The 15,806-nt window shown below is 42.3% G+C and overlaps 1 protein-coding gene across 3 annotated transcripts in view; it reads right to left on the bottom strand.

Annotated features, from left to right (window-relative positions):
- LOC134357301 (aminopeptidase Q-like) overlaps positions 1-15,806 on the bottom strand; it is a 153,281-nt gene that overhangs the window by 60,291 nt on the left and 77,184 nt on the right. For all 3 annotated transcript variants that reach the window (XR_010020589.1, XM_063068677.1, XM_063068678.1), the window contains exons 8-10: positions 13,992-14,057; positions 13,772-13,837; positions 3,449-3,612 (exon numbers count right to left, since the gene is read on the bottom strand). Coding sequence is in view for 2 of the 3 variants with exons in the window: in XM_063068677.1 (XP_062924747.1) it covers positions 3,449-3,612; positions 13,772-13,837; positions 13,992-14,057 (296 nt within the window). In the remaining variant the exon portion in view is untranslated. The remainder of the gene's footprint in view (positions 1-3,448; positions 3,613-13,771; positions 13,838-13,991; positions 14,058-15,806) is intronic.

Genomic DNA, 15,806 nt, shown 5'->3' with positions numbered 1-15,806 from the left:
TCCAATAACTTTGCCACAATTGATGTCAGGCTCACTAGTCTATAATCTCATGGTTTATTTTTTAGAGCCTTTCTTTAACAACAGAACATTGGCTATCCTCCAATCCCCTGACACCTCACCTGTCACTTATGATGATTTAAATATCTCTGTTAGGACCCCTGTAATTTCTGCACTTGCCTCCCACAGAGTCCAAGGGAACACCTTGTCAGGCCCTGGGGATTTATCCACCCTAATTTGTCTCAAGACGGCAACCATCTCCTCCTCAATAATCTGTATAGAGTCCATGAACTTGATGCCATTTTGCCTTACTTCCAGGCTCTGTGTCTGTCTCCTGAGCAAATACAGATGCAAAAATCCATTTAAGATCTCCCCCATCTCTTTTGGCTCCATGCACGGACTAGCATTCCGATCTTCCAGAGGACCAAAATTGTCCCTTGCAATCATTTTGCTTCTAACGTATCTGTAGAATCCCTTAGGATTCTCCTTCACCTTGTCTGCTTGGGCAACTTAATACTTTCTTTTATCCCTCCTGATTCTTTAAGTGTTATCTTGCATTTCTTATACTCCATAAGCACCTAACTTGTTCCTACCTGCTGATGCTTGCTATGAACCTTTTTTAAAATCAGGGGCTCAATATCTCTTGAAAACCAAGCTTGGCTACACCTGTTATCTTTACCTTTTATTCTGACAGGCACACACAAGCTTTATACTCTCAAAATTTCACTTTTGAAGGCCTCCCACTTACCAAGTATACTTTCATCAGAAAACAGCTTGTCCCAATCTACACTCGTCAGATCCTTTCTGAAACCATCAAAATTGGCTTTTCTCCAATTTAGAATCTCAGCCCATAGACCAGACCTATCTTTTTATTTGCATACTTACTTTGAAACGAATGGCATTGTGATCACCAGATGCAAAGTGTTCACCTGCACAAACTTCTGTCACCTGCCCTGTCTCATTCCCTAATCAGATCCAGTATCACAGTCTCTGATTAGGACTTCTAAGGACTAGAAACATAGAAAACCTACAGCACATTACAGGCCCTTCAGCCCACAATGTTGTGCCGACCATGTAACCTACTCTAGAAGCTGCCTAGAATTTCCCTAGAGCTTAGCCCTTTGTTTTCCTAAGCTCCAAGTACCTATCTAAGAGTCTTTGAAAACACCCTGTTGCATCCACGTCCACCACCTTCACTGGCAGTGTATTCCACGCAGCCACCACTCATTGTGTGAAAAACTTACTTCTGACATCCCCTTTGTACCTAATTCCAAGCACCTTAAAACTATGCTGCCTTATGTTAGCCATTTCAGCCCCACGAAAAAGCCATGTATTAAACTGTACAATCTTCCTAGTTCTGACCTCACTAGCACTGTTGAGGAGAATGACCTAGCAGAGGAAAGTCACAGCAGCCAGGTCTCTGGCACTGAGTCCGGCTCTGCGATTCAGAAGGCCAGTGGGGAGAAGAGGTGAACTGTGGTGACAGGGGATTCATTAGTTAGGGGAACAGAAAGGAGGTTCTGTGGACGAGAACGAGATTCCTGGATGGTATGTTGCCTCCCAGGTGCAAGGGTTTTGGATATCTCGTATTGAGTCCTCAGCATTCTTAGGCAAGAGGGTGAACAGCCAGAGGCTGTGGTCCAAGTAGGTACCAATGATATAGGTAGGAAGAATGACAAGGTTCTGTAAAGTGAGTTCACGGAGTTAGGTGTTAAATTAAAGGGCAGGACCTCCAGGGCTGTGATCTTAGGATCACACCAAAGTCTCAAAGATTTTTAGTAACAAGGCCATGTGCTGTAAGGCTATTGTGTTTTGGGTGGGACTGAAAAGGCATCAGTCTAAGCCCCAATCATTAAACAATAGAAAATAAGTTTTACATAGCTGTTGGCTAATGCTAAACAGTACAATCTAATTGTTGAACCCAATGTTAAATAAAAATCTATTAAAAACTAGTAATATTAAAACTGCTTTAAGTACTAAAACTTAAAACACTCAAAGATGCTAAGGTATTTAATGCATTCAAACAATACAAGGCTGATACTAAATTAACTAATACATAAGCTACGCAAACACGAGGAATTCTGCAGATACTGGAAATTCAAGCAACACACATCAAAGTTGCTGGTGAACGCAGCAGGCCAGGCAGCATCTCTAGGAAGAGGTACAGTCGACATTTCGGGCCGAGACCCTTCGTCAGGACTAACCTTTGATGTGCGTTGCTAATACATAAGCTAGTTGCTTGCAATCATTAAAATCAACAATACACCATTCCTCGTGCCAAGTCTCACTTTACACAAGATATTTATGTTGAATTATCTTCTCAAGGCTTCGGCAAGTTCTGCCACCCTGGGTTACTTTGCTATGCTTCAAAATTTGCATCAAAGAACATTATTACAATTAGCTACAAGCCACGGAACACAAGATTGGAACTTCTGTGTTTGTCTGGAAGTCCCCAGGTTGCTCACAATGGTCGGCAGTAAAAAGAACCAATTGCCCGCCAACTCTGGGTGTGGCAGCAATTCATCATTCTGTGCTTAACTTTCACATCACCACTTGTAGTGCAGATCTACAAAATCAAAATCTACACAACAGATTTTGCAAGGATCTTGTCTGGGTCAACCCTGCTAACTCATCTTTCTTTCTTTCTTTTTAAATCTTTTAATTAATTTTTCAAAATTATAATCTCAATAACAAAGTTGGTACAAAGTGATTGGAAAAATGTTCATCAGCATATATAAAATGAATTTTAAGTAACATAGATATAAAAGACTTCCAAACTCATAATAAAATTAAACATTAAAAAAGAAATAAAAAGAAAAAAATATATAAACAAAAAAAATCCCAAAAGAAAAAGAGAAAAAAAAACCCCAAGAAAAAAAACAAAACAGGGCTAGACCAACAGCTTGTATCGGACACATTCAATAATGTCGTTAACTCCGCTCCTCTCATCATATAATTTAAGTTTAGAATAAAGATTCGGAAAGGTCAGATTACATCATATGAAAATGTTGCATAAAAGGTTTCCAAGTTTCTTCAAAGTTAACCAAAGGGTCAAAAATATCACTTCTAATTTTTTCTAAATTTAAACTTAATATGGTTTGAAAAAACCATTGGAATGTAGTTGGAGGATTAGTTTCCTTCCAGTTCAACAAAATAGATCTTCTCGCCATTAAAGTAACAAAAGCTATCATTCCACAGGCTGAAGAAGACAAAGATCTATGTTCTACCATTGGCAATCCAAAGATTGCCGTAATAGAATTGGGTTTTAAATCGACATCTTTCAATACATATCAGATGCCACATTGTTTTAATATGTGTACTGAAAGAAAGGATACTTCAGTGTGCTTCAAGAAGGAACCAGCCAGTCTTCTCAATAAATCTGATTCGGGTTTATTTAAACCCTCACTTAGTAACACATCCCTGATGAGAAAGAATACATTAGGATACATACTTGGAGGTTCTGTTTCCTTTCATCTTTGTATAGAAGTCCTCCTGTTTTATGATGCCAGTTGTTGTATTAGCTGTTAGAAGAGGGAATCCACTCTGCTTTGTCCAAGGGTCCAAAATAGATTTTACTGATGCTGGTAATTTAATTACATCTTGATTATCAACAGCCTAGTGAAGCAGAAGAAGCAGAATTATTTTATTAACTATACTGATGACTCTTATTTTTTCTGATTAGCAACTTTTGTATAACACTCACAAAGATTCCACAATCATTATGCAAGAACTTTAGTCTTTTCAGGTGACTATTGTTAATTCCTCATCCAGTTAATGTAGAGGTTATCAGTTATAACATGACCAAAGAAAGGCTCAACGTAAAATAAACTCCAGCTGTCAATCACTGGCCTAGATATGAATAATGCACATTGGCAGTCCATCCACATGAAGGAAAAGTAAAATTTCCGTCACATCATAAGAACAAAAATATTTGTAAACTGTAAGCAGGAATTAATTCAAAAGCAATTAAAAAAAAAGGAAAGCTTATGTCAGAAACAACGAGGGAATAAAGACATTAAATGAAGAAACGTGTCTGTGGTAAATAGTAAAGTTCTTGAGAATTTTGAATTTTAAGTACATCCATGTGCTCCACAAAGTTTAAATTCAGAGGAAGATTGCAATGTCTTTGAACATGAACTGATCTAAACAGTGGAATCTGCTTTTGATCATGAGGAGAGCAAAATAAATAACACCACCCTGAAAAGGAAAAATCAGCAATGATTGTGGGATTGCATCAAACATTGACTTTAAAATGGTATTTTTCCAGATGATACAAATGAAATCCAGTGCACACAATGCTGGAAGAACTCAGGAGGGCAGACAGCATCTATGGAAAAGATGTCAGCATCTGTAGATTTTCTCATGATGAATGCCGACTTTTCTTCTACATGAACCGAGTCAGGTCTTTTTAACATTTGTCATTGATTACGATCAACCCCAGAGTTCAGCCTTTTAATATAAAAGAAGAAGATGCTGGAAATGTGCAGCAGGTGAGGCTGCAACTGTGAGAAAAGAAACAGAGCGAATGTTTCAAATCAAAGACCCTTCACTAGAACTATACTTCAGTCATTTCCCTGCAAGACCTGAAGGTAATCTGTGAAACTCAAAAATATGAGACTTACTGACAGATTCCCAAGGTTGTATTAAGTCTAGCTGCAGAGACCAGTCATTGCGCTGGTGAAATTGACAATCAAATTCAGTGACAATCAAATTCAGGTCACACCCGTCTTAGGATAGAGGATTGCAAGTCTTAATTATAAGGAAGCAAAAAGGAAATTATGTAATTTTTTTTGAAATTACTTTTCACTTTAGTTTAATATTTTTAAATTGCTAACGTTAGTAAAAGCTTCTCAATAATAATAACTTTTTAAGAAGTTTTTTAGAAGTGTATTTAATTTTAATTATTTAACTTTAGTTGTTTTCAATTGTCTCTGAACGTCAGAGACAACTGGAAACTATTAAATTAAAAAGCAACATTTTTCATCTGGCGTGCAATTTGGATGGGAATTCACTGTCCTTACCTTTCTGGTTAAGCTTGAAGGTTGGGAGGTATTTTCAGAGCACCCCGAACATAGATCCAATGACTAACATCACCATGTCTTCATATATAACTGATCTCTCATCCTTCATTTTTCTGTTACTATACCCAACCTTCCATAACCTTCCAACCTGAAGTAGACCAGTGCACCTACTAATTACGGTTATGTATCGTTTCTAAAACATTCTCAAATCTTACAAACTAAATTAGAATTTTCATTGTCCTTATCATTTTGCTTTCACATACATTTGGCTTCACATTAAAGCTTTCTGTGCAACTCCACATGGAATCAGAATCAGCTTTATTATCTACTGACATGGGATATGTTGTTTTGCAGCAGCGGTACAGTGCAATACATAAAAATGCTATACACTACAATAATTATTGTAATTATAAAAAGAAATAAATAGTGCAACAGAGCACTGGATGGATACTGAATCTTTCCCTTCTCTGCAGAATCTTTTGGAAATGTGTATTCCCTGCTATTGACTATTCCATTCTGAATTTTTTCCAGAGCACACAACAAATTTGTCCAGGTCTTGGTTTCTTGCTGCACCATGACTACATCATACTGCAACACAATCAGTAAGTCCAGGCCCGAGGTTTCACTGAGTATTGGAAATTCTGGCTCTTTACCTCATCTCCACCTAGTGACACAGATGTCCTGCAAGCTACTCAGCTCAATCTGAGCCTGATTCAGGATGTTTAGCAACTCCATGAACAGCCAGTGTTACGAAGACAATGTGCCTTTTTCCAATACCTGGACAATCTCTTCCATTACGGCACCAAATGCTCTGCATACAAACTAGCTCCAATATCCTTGTGACCCTGTTGTCTACAGAGTAGCACTAATCTCTGTCTCCTTCATGCTTCTGAGATGTGAACTTCCTGCAACGCGCACGGTAAGGCACCACAAAGATACCATCAATGATGTCTCCTCAAAATCCGCCAACTTCACTGAAGGGATTGTGGAGGTGGCAGCAAGGCAAGAGTTAAAATAATGTGCTGACAGCCCAGTGTAGACACAATAGAATCTCAAGCTGAAGAAAACCATTGAGAGCTGGATTGCCCTTGGTACAGCCTATTCTGAGCGTGGAAGTTCAGAGAGGCAAGAATCAAAAGGATAAGCTGACATGGATAGTGTGCAGACATAATTTAGTCATCCAGGCTGATCACAGCCCTTGAAAGCCCAACTCTCATTTGTACGGTCTTTCTATTCAAACCTGGGAACCAAGGTGGCCAAGCAGACCAAGACAAGATACAGATGCAAACAAAGGATTCTGGGGCAACACTTAAAAGGACAGTGATTTTACCAACTCTTTAATTATTATTGGATTTTAACATGTAGATTTAATTGGTTATGAACAACTGAAGTATTATGGTTGGTATTTAAATATGCAAATGATGGAATTCAGATGTGCACAACGTTTCTGCTATGTCCAACTCATCAATTCTGTGTAAAGACGGCACTTCTTTGTTCAAACTTTAGAACAGTTTGGCGCCAGGGCCAAACTGTTCTCCTTGTGCAATGTAAGTGTAGCGTGAATGATGACTGAGTGTAGTTAATCAACGATGACAGGATGAATGAATCAATGCCAGAGTCTTTTCCAGTCACTGAAGCTCGAGCTATTTTTAATCAGCCATGTTGTTTGCTTGACATCAGACACCGAAACCAAATACTTCATTCTGAGCTTTGTTAAGGGGGGGAGGGAAACGAAGACAAAGATTCACAATGAGGAACGACTGCGCAGGCATGTGGACGCCAGTGAGTTAGATAGGCGGGAAGAGTATAAAAGGTGATCATTTTTTCTTTGGCTGTTTGATTGAGGAACAATTGCGCAGGCGCGTGGATGTCAACAAGTTAGACCGGCGGGAGGAGTATAAAAAGAAGACAGCTTTATAAAGCAGGCACTGGAGGAGCGGGCGACGGAGTAGAGGTAGACGAGGTGAGGTAGGTTGCCTCTGCAGAATAGAAACAGGAAGTATATCTGTGAGGCCGGTGTTCTGTATTGGGTGTCAGATGTGGGAAGTGCAGAACACTCCCAGCCTCGCGGAAGGCCACATCTGTACCAGGTGTGTCAAGCTGCAGCTCCTTAGGGAACTACAAATGCAGCTTGATGACCTTCATCGGGTCAGCGAGGGTGAGGAGGTGATAGATAGGAGCTAAGTAGTCACACTGGGGCCTCAGGAGACAGATAAGTGGATAACAGGCAGGAGAGGGAAGGGCAAGAGTCAGATACTATGGAGTACCCTTAACAATAAGTACTCCTGTTTGATTACTGTTGGGGGCGACCGCCTACCTGGGGGAAGCAACAGTGGCCGCTCCTCTGGAACAGAGTCTGGCCCTGTGGCTCGGAAGGGTAAGGAAAGGAAGAAGGCAGCAGTAATAGGGGACTCTATAGTTAGGGGGTCAGACAGGTGATTCTGTGGATGCAGGAAAGAAACATGGATGGTAGCTTACCTCACAGGTGCCAGGGTCCAGGATGCTTCTGATCGCATCCACAACATCCTGAAGTGGGAAGGTGAACAGTCAGAGGTCATGGTACATGTTGGTACCAACGACATAGGTAAGAAAAGGAAGAAGGTCCTGAAAACAGACTACAGGGAGTTAGGAAGGATGTTGAGAAGCAAGACTTCAAAGGTAGTAATCTCGGGATTACTGCCTGTGCCACGTGACAGTGAGTATAGGAATAGAGTGAAGTGGAGGATAAATGTGTGGCTGAGAGATTGGAGCAGGGGCCAGGGATTCAGATTTCTGGATCATTGGGACCTATTTTGAGGCAGGCGTGACCTATACAAAAAAAACGGGTTGCACTTGAATCCAAGGGGAACCAATATCCTGGCAGGGAGATTTGCTAAGGCTGTTGGGGAGAGTTTAAATTAGAATTGCTGGAGGGTGGGAACTGAACTGAAGAGACGGAGGAAGGGGCTGTTGGCTCACAAATAGAGAAAGGTTGGAGACAGTGCGAGAGGGAGGATAGGCAGGTGATAGAGAAGGGATGTGCTTAGACTGATGGTTTGAGACGTGTCTATTTTAATACAAGAAGCATCATGAACAAAGCAGATGAGCTTAGAGTGTGGATCAGTACTTGGAGCTATGATGTTGCCGCCACTACACAGACTTGGATAGCTCAGGGGCAGGAATGGTTACTTCAAATGCCAGGCTTTAGATGTTTCAGAAAGGACAGGGAGGGAGGCAAAAGAGGTGGGGGCATGGCACTGTTGATCAGAGATAGTGTCACAGCTGCAGAAAAGGTGCACGTCATGGAGGTATTGTCTGTTGAGCCTCTGTGGGTGGAAGTTAGAAACAGGAAGTGTCAATAACTCTACTGGGTGTTTTTTATAGACCACCCAATAGTAACAGGGACCTTGAGGAGCAGGTAAGGAAACAGATTCTGGAAAGTTGTAATAATAACAGGGTTGTCGTGGTGGGAGATTTTAATTTCCCAACTATTGATTGGCATCTCCCTAGAGTGAGGGGTTTAGATAGAGTAGAGTTTGTTTGGTGTGTTCAGGAAGGTTTCCTGACACAATATGTAGATAAGCCTACAAGAGAAGAGGCTGTACTTGATCTGGTCTTGGGAAATGAACCTGGTCAGGTGTCAGGTCTCTCAGCGGGAGAGTATTCTGGAGATATTGATCACAATTCTATCTCCTTTACCATAGCATTGGAGAGGGATAGGAACAGACAAGTTAGGAAAGCGTTCAATTGGAGTAAGGGGAAATATGAAACTATCAGGCAGGAACCTGGAAGCATAAATTGGGAACAGATGTTCTCAGGGAAATGTATGGCTGAAATGTGACAAATGTTCAGGGAATATTTGTGTGGCGTTCTACATATGTACGTTCCAAGGAGACAGAGAAAGGATAGTAGGGTACAGGAACCGTGGTGTACAAAAGCTTTTGAAAATCTAGTCAAGAAGAAAAGAAAAGGTTACGAAAGGTTCAAAAAATGAGGTAATGATAGAGATCTATAAGATTACAAAGCTAGCAGGAAGGAGTTTAAGAATGAAATTAGGAGAGCCAGAAGGGGCCATGAGAAGGCCTGGGCTAGCAGGATTAAGGAAAACCTTAAGGCATTCTACAAGGCTGTGAAGAGCAAGAAGATAAGACGTGAGAGAATAGGACCAATCAAGTGTGACAGTGGAAAAGTGTGTACGGAACCGGAGGAGATAGCAGAGGTACTTAATGAGTACTTTGCTTCAGTATTCACTACGGAAAAGAATCTTGGCAATTGTAGGGATGACTTACAGTAGACTGAAAAGCTTGAGCATGTAGATATTAAGAAAGAGGATGTGCTGGAGCTTTTGGAAGCATCAAGTTGGATAAGTCACTGAAACCAGACGAGTTGCACCCCAGGCTACTGTGGGAGGCGAGGGAGGAGATTGCTGAGCCTATGGCGATGATCTTTGCATCATCAATAGGGACGGGAGAGGTTGTGGAGGATTGGATGGTTGCGGATGTTGTTCCCTTAAATTATAGATCAGTGAGTCATACTTCAGTGGTTGGTGAATTGATCGAAAAGTTCCTGAGAGGCAGGATTTATGAACAGTTGGAGAGGCATAATATGATTAGGAATAGTCAGCATGGCTTTGTCAAAGGTAGGTTGTGCCTTACAAGGCTGATTGAAGTTTTTGAGGATGTGACTAAACACATTGATGAAGGTAGAGCAGTAGATGTAGTGGATATGGATTTCAGCAAGGCATTTGATAAGGTACCGGATAGAAGGCTTATTGAGAAAGTAAGGAGGCATGTGATCCAGAATTGGCTTGCTCACAAGAGGCAAAGAATGGTTGTAGACCGGTTGTATTCTGCATGGAGGTCGATGACCAGTGGTGTGCCTCAGGGATCTATTCTGGGACTCCTTCTCTTCGTGAATTTTATAAATGACCTGGATGAGGAAGTGGTAAACTTGCTGATGACACAAAAATTGGGGGTGTTGTGGATAGTGTGGAGGGCTGTCAAAGATTACAGCAGGATATCGATAGGATGCAAAACTGGGCTAAGAAGTGGCAGATGGAGTTCAACCCAGATAAGTGTGAGGTGGTTCATTTTGGTAGGTCAAATATGATGGCAGAATATAGTATTAATGAGAAGACTTGGCAGTATGGAGAATCAGAGAGATCTTGGGGTTCAAGTCCATAGGACACTCAAAGCTGCTGCGCAGGTTGACTCTGTGGTTAAGAAGGCATACGGTACATTGGCCTTCATTAATCGTGGGATTGAGTTTAGGAGCCAAGAGGTAATGTTGCAGCTATATAGGACCCTGGTCAGGCCCCACTTGGAGTACTGTGCTCAGTTCTAGTCACCTCACTACAGGAAGGATGTGGAAACCATAGAAAGGGTGCAGAGGAGATTTACAAGGATGTTGCCAGGATTGGGGAGCATACCTTATAAGAATAGGTTGCGTGAACTCTGCCTTTTCACCTTGGAGCGTCGAAGGGTGAGAGGTGACCTGACAGTGGTGTATAAGATGATGAGAGGCATTGATCATGTGGATAATCAGAGGCTTTTTCCCAGGGTTGGAATGGCTAACACGAGAGGGCACAGTTTTAAGGGGCTTGGAAGAAGATACAGGGGAGATGTCAGGGCTAAGTTTTTTACGCAGAGTGGTGAGTGTGTGGAATGGGCTGCTGGCAACGGTGGTGGAGGCAGATACAATAGGGTCTTTTAAGAGACTCCTGGATAGGTACATGGAGCTTAGAAAAATAGAAGGCTATGGTAATCCTAGGTAATTTCTAAAATAAGTACATGTTTGGCACAGCATTGTGGGCTAAGGAGCCTGTATTGTGCTGTAGGCTTTCTACGTTCCTATCTTCCTTAAGGAGTGCAATGATCGCACTGACTCCCTGAAACCATTGACCTCAAAATGGAGAAGGGGCTTTTGGGATGGAACATGGGGCATGAGGAATGCACAGAACCTGCAGAAGACACTTAGGCACATGAGAAGACAGGGATTTGCAGAACATAGACCACCAGCAGGCAAGTGTGCAGTATAAATTGGCATTGTGGTTAGCATGGACATTATGGGCCAAAGGGCCTGTTCCCCGAGTTATATTCTTTTATGTTCTATTTACGGAGCACACTACACCACCTCAGAATCCACCCACCTCCCTGCACCACCAGCCACCACTTACCCAAGCTATGGAAAATCTATAGTTACCACATTGACTTCATTAGCCATGTTAGAACCCACAATGCTAGATTGCAGCCAGGTCAACCTTGATCCCAAGGGACTGCCTCAGAGGAAGAACACTCTGATGTACTAACTATCTTGTACCATCAAAGCTAATCAAGTCTACTTCCAAGCTACTGAGGACTGCAATTCTTCCTACAATCCAGAAACCCCTAGTCACAGTCTAAATGCTACGTGGAGGCAAAGTTTCTGATGAAGCCCACTTTTCGGCTCACAAAGTCCCAGCACCATCTGACTTTTTGGTTCATTTCATGTATTGCTTTGTAATGTTAAACACCTACACCGTGGACACTTTCTGTCCAAGTACCGGACATCACTGCCATTGTCATGGATGCATTTTGCCTTATATTCCGTCTGGGTAGCCTCCAACCTGATGGCATGAACATCTACTTCTCTAACTTCCGCTAATGCCCCACCTCCCCCTCATACCCCATCTGTTACTTATTTTTATACACACATTCTTTCTCTCACTCTCCTTTTTCTCCCTCTGTGCCTCTGACTATACCCCTTGCCCATCCTCTGGGTCCCCCCGTCACCTCCTTGTCTTTCTTCCCGGACCTCCTGTCCCATGATCCTCTCGTATCCCTTTTGCCTATCACCTGTCCAGCTCTTGGCTCCATCCCTCCCCCTCCTGTCTTCTCCTATCATTTTGGATCTCCCCCTCCCCCTCCAACTTTCAAATCCCTTACTCACTCTTCCTTCAGTTAGTCCTGACGAAGGGTCTCGGCCTGAAACGTCGACTGCACCTCTACCTAGAGATGCTGCCTGGCCTGCTGTGTTCACCAGCAACTTTTATGTGTGTTGCATGCATTTTGCTTGCTGCCCAGTAGTGAACTGACCACGTATGCAGCTTTTGCGAGTGGGCAAGTTGATCAGCTCACAGAGCGCGGACAGATTTATTTTACTTTTTAAAATTTATTTAGAGATACAGCTCGGAACAGGCCTGTCCAGCTCAACATGCTGACTGACCGCAACCTACCTTCTTCACACCAGCCACTCCCGGGACAGTTTGCAATGACCAATTAACCTGCTAACTGACACATCTTTGGAATGTGGGAGGCAACGGAAGCATCCAGAGGAAACCTACATGGTTCATGGAGGGAATGTACAAACTCCTCACAGACGCACCGGAATTGAACTCCAACCTCCAGAATGCCCTGAGCTGCAGTAGAGTTGCGTTGCTGTGGCATCCAAATGCACCAAGCTGCTGTATCATTTCCAGCTCCCAAAAAATGCATTAAAGTATTGCTCATAATTAAGGTGCAACTCGCCTATGGGGATTTTGGTGCCCAAGTATAACACTTGGTGTCCCTTACAACAACGATCAATTTTGTTTTATTCCAAGTGATTCTTCACAAGGAAGAAAATCAGTTTGTACCTCCCACATCTCCATGATGACTAAGATTACAAAGTTCACCAGCCGATCCCCAGCCTAATCCCCTAGTCAGGAGAAAAGATTGATTTTATATACATGCTACCATCTTAGAAGGATGAGGAATCTGAAATATATGATACTAATGCAAACCTATTCGAACATCTCAATCATATATCATTTTCAAAATGCAACCACAAGACATAAGACCAGTGTTAGATAATTCCACCCATCCAGTCTGCCCCACCATTTCATCATGGCTGATCCATTTCCCTCCCAACCCCATTCTCCTGCCTTCCCCCCATAATCTTTGATGCCCTGATTAATCAAGAACCTATCAACCTCCATTTTAAATACACCAAATGATCTAGCCTCCGCAGCCGTCTGTGGTAACAAATTTCACAGATTCACCACCACCCTCTAGCTAAAGAAATTCCTCCTCATCTCCATTCTAAATGGACGTCCTCTATTCTGAGGTTGTGTCCTCTGATCTTAGGCTCCCTCACAATAGGAAACATCCACTCTATTGAGACTTTTCAACATTGCATAGGTTTCAGTGAGATCCTCCCCATTCTTCTAAATTCCAATGAGTATGGGCCCAAAGCCATCAATCGCTCCTCCTACAATAAGCTTTTCATTCCCAGAATAATTTTCATAAACCTTCTCTGAAACCTCTCCAATGCCAGCACATCCATTCTTAAATAAGTCACCTAAACCTGCTCACAATACTGCAAGTGAGGCCTCACCAGTGCTTTATAAAACCTCAGCATTGCATCCTTATTTTTATTTTCTACTCCTCTCGAAACAAATGCTAACATTGCATTTGCCTTCCTCACCACTGACTCAGCCTGCAAACTAACCTTTAGGGAATCCTGCACAAGGACTCCCAAGTCCCTTTGCACCTCAGATTTTTAAAGTTTCTCCCCGTTTAGAAAATAGTCTATGCTTTTATTCCTTCTACCAAAGTGCATGACCACACTCTTTCAGACGCTGTATTCCATACTTCCTGACTTCTAAAACCCGGTTCCAACTAAATGATTAAGTGTTACACCAATGCCTGTTATAGCCCAACTATGAAACAGAGACATTTTTTAAAAATTAACAGATGCAAAATGTTCAAAAGTGCACCTTATTACGTGACATCTATTGAAATCTGCACAAAACTCACCATCTGCAAATGGTTCCACAGATCATCAGTCTCAGCAGATGAATAAGAAAATGTCTTGATGTATGACTATGAGGAAATAAAGGAAAACAGAGCCTATTCAAAACAGAACATAGCTGTGAAGAGAAATGAACTAAAACTTTCAGTCATAATGCTAAATGTTACTTTATTTCTAGTAATAGACAGTATATCGACTCAAACAAGTAAAAACATCTCAACTCACTCTGAGTCCTTCCATAAGCAGTTCACTTGTCATAAGAAGGGAGATCATGTGGATGACACTGGAACCCTACATAGAGAAAGAATAAAACAGTTTCTGCCGATAAAATTCACATATTAGGAAAATAAAATTTAAAAGAAATTAAAAATCATTGCCAATCTCTTACACATTAACTATACTTAAAGAAAGTGCACTCCAAAATTAGTGTTTAAAGCATCCCTTAGTCTTGCGAGACCATGGATCTGTGCCTGGAAAATCTTCACTCTCCAGACCGGCAGTTGCCCATACTGCAAGTCTCCCCGCTCCACGACACCGACGTTGTCCAAGGGAAGGGCAAGGGCCGATACAGCTTCACACCAGTGTCGTCGCAGAGCAATGTGTGGTTAAGTGCCTTGCTCAAGGACACAACACGCTGCCTCGGCTGGGGCTCGAACTCACAACCTTCAGGTCACTAGTCGAATGCCTTAACCACTTGGCCACGTGCCCACAAAATTAGTGTGGGATAGGTAGTAATAAGAACAGACAAATATTGAAACAGAATTCTCCCTTTTAAACCAGTTGCATCAACTAATTGGATCATGGCAGATCTATATCTGAGTCCATTTTTTCCTGCCTTTATTCCTTAACCCCAGCCAAAATCCATCAACCTTACTTTTGAACTATTCTATTGACTTAATCTCAGCAGCTTACTAAGGGAGAGAATCATAAAGTTTAGGGCAGCACAGTAGCTTAGTGGTTAGCACAACGCTTTACAGTACCAGCGACCCGGGTTCAATTCCTGCCGCTGTGTGTAAAGAGTTTGTAGGCTCCCCCCGTGATGGTGGGGGTTTCCTCTGGGTGCTCCAGTTCTCTCTCACAGTCCACAAATGCTACCAGTTGGTAGGTTAATTAATAATTGTAAATTGTCCCGTGATTAGGCTGTGGTTAAACCAGAGGTTGGTAAGCGGTGTGGCTCAAAGGGCCGGCAGGGTCTATTCCACCTTGTCTCTCAATAAATAATATTTTCCTAACCCTCAGATAACCTGCCTCTGGAATTTTTCCCATTTGTTCCACACTCCCCTCCCAATCCTGTTAATCCCATTTATCATCTTACACATCATAGATGGCCATCACTGCAACTTCTCTGCATCTCTGATCATTTTACATCTTGCGGAGTTCCGCAAAAAAATATAGCAGAGCCGAGAGGTAACGTTGCAGCTGTATAGGACCCTGGACAGACCCCACTTGGAGTACTGTGCTCAGTTCTGATCGCCTCACTACAGGGAAGGATGTGCAAACCAAAGAAAAGGTACAGAGGAGATTTACAAGGATGTTGCCTGGATTGGGGAGCATGCCTTATGAGAATAGGTTGAGTGAACTCGGCCTTTTCTCCTTGGAGTGACAGAGGATGAGAGGTGACTTGATAGAGGTGTACAAGATAATGAGAGGCGCTGATCATGTGGATAGTCGCAGGCTTTTTCCCAGGGCTGAAATGGCTAGCACGAGAGGGCATAGTTCTAAGGTGTTTGGAAATAGGTACAGCGGAGATGTCAGGGGTACGTTTTTTACGCAGAGAGTGGTGAGTGCGTGGAATGGGCTGCCGGCGGTGGCAGTGGAGGCGGAAACGATAGGGTCTTTTAAAAGACTCCTGGATGGCTACATGGAGCTTAGAAAAATAGAGGGCTATGGGTAAAGCCTAGGTACTTCTAAGGTAGGAACATGTTCGGCCCAGCTTTGTGGGCCGAAGGGCCTGTGTTATGCTGTATGTTTTCTATGTTTCTATAACTGTCCTTGGAGCAGGATCCCAATTCCACCGTAACTCACATTAAGATTTTGGTA

Source organism: Mobula hypostoma, chromosome 16, assembly GCF_963921235.1.
Source record: "Mobula hypostoma chromosome 16, sMobHyp1.1, whole genome shotgun sequence".
Classification (NCBI taxonomy): Eukaryota; Metazoa; Chordata; class Chondrichthyes; order Myliobatiformes; family Myliobatidae; genus Mobula; species Mobula hypostoma.
This window is presented reverse-complemented; position numbering and strand designations above follow the sequence as displayed.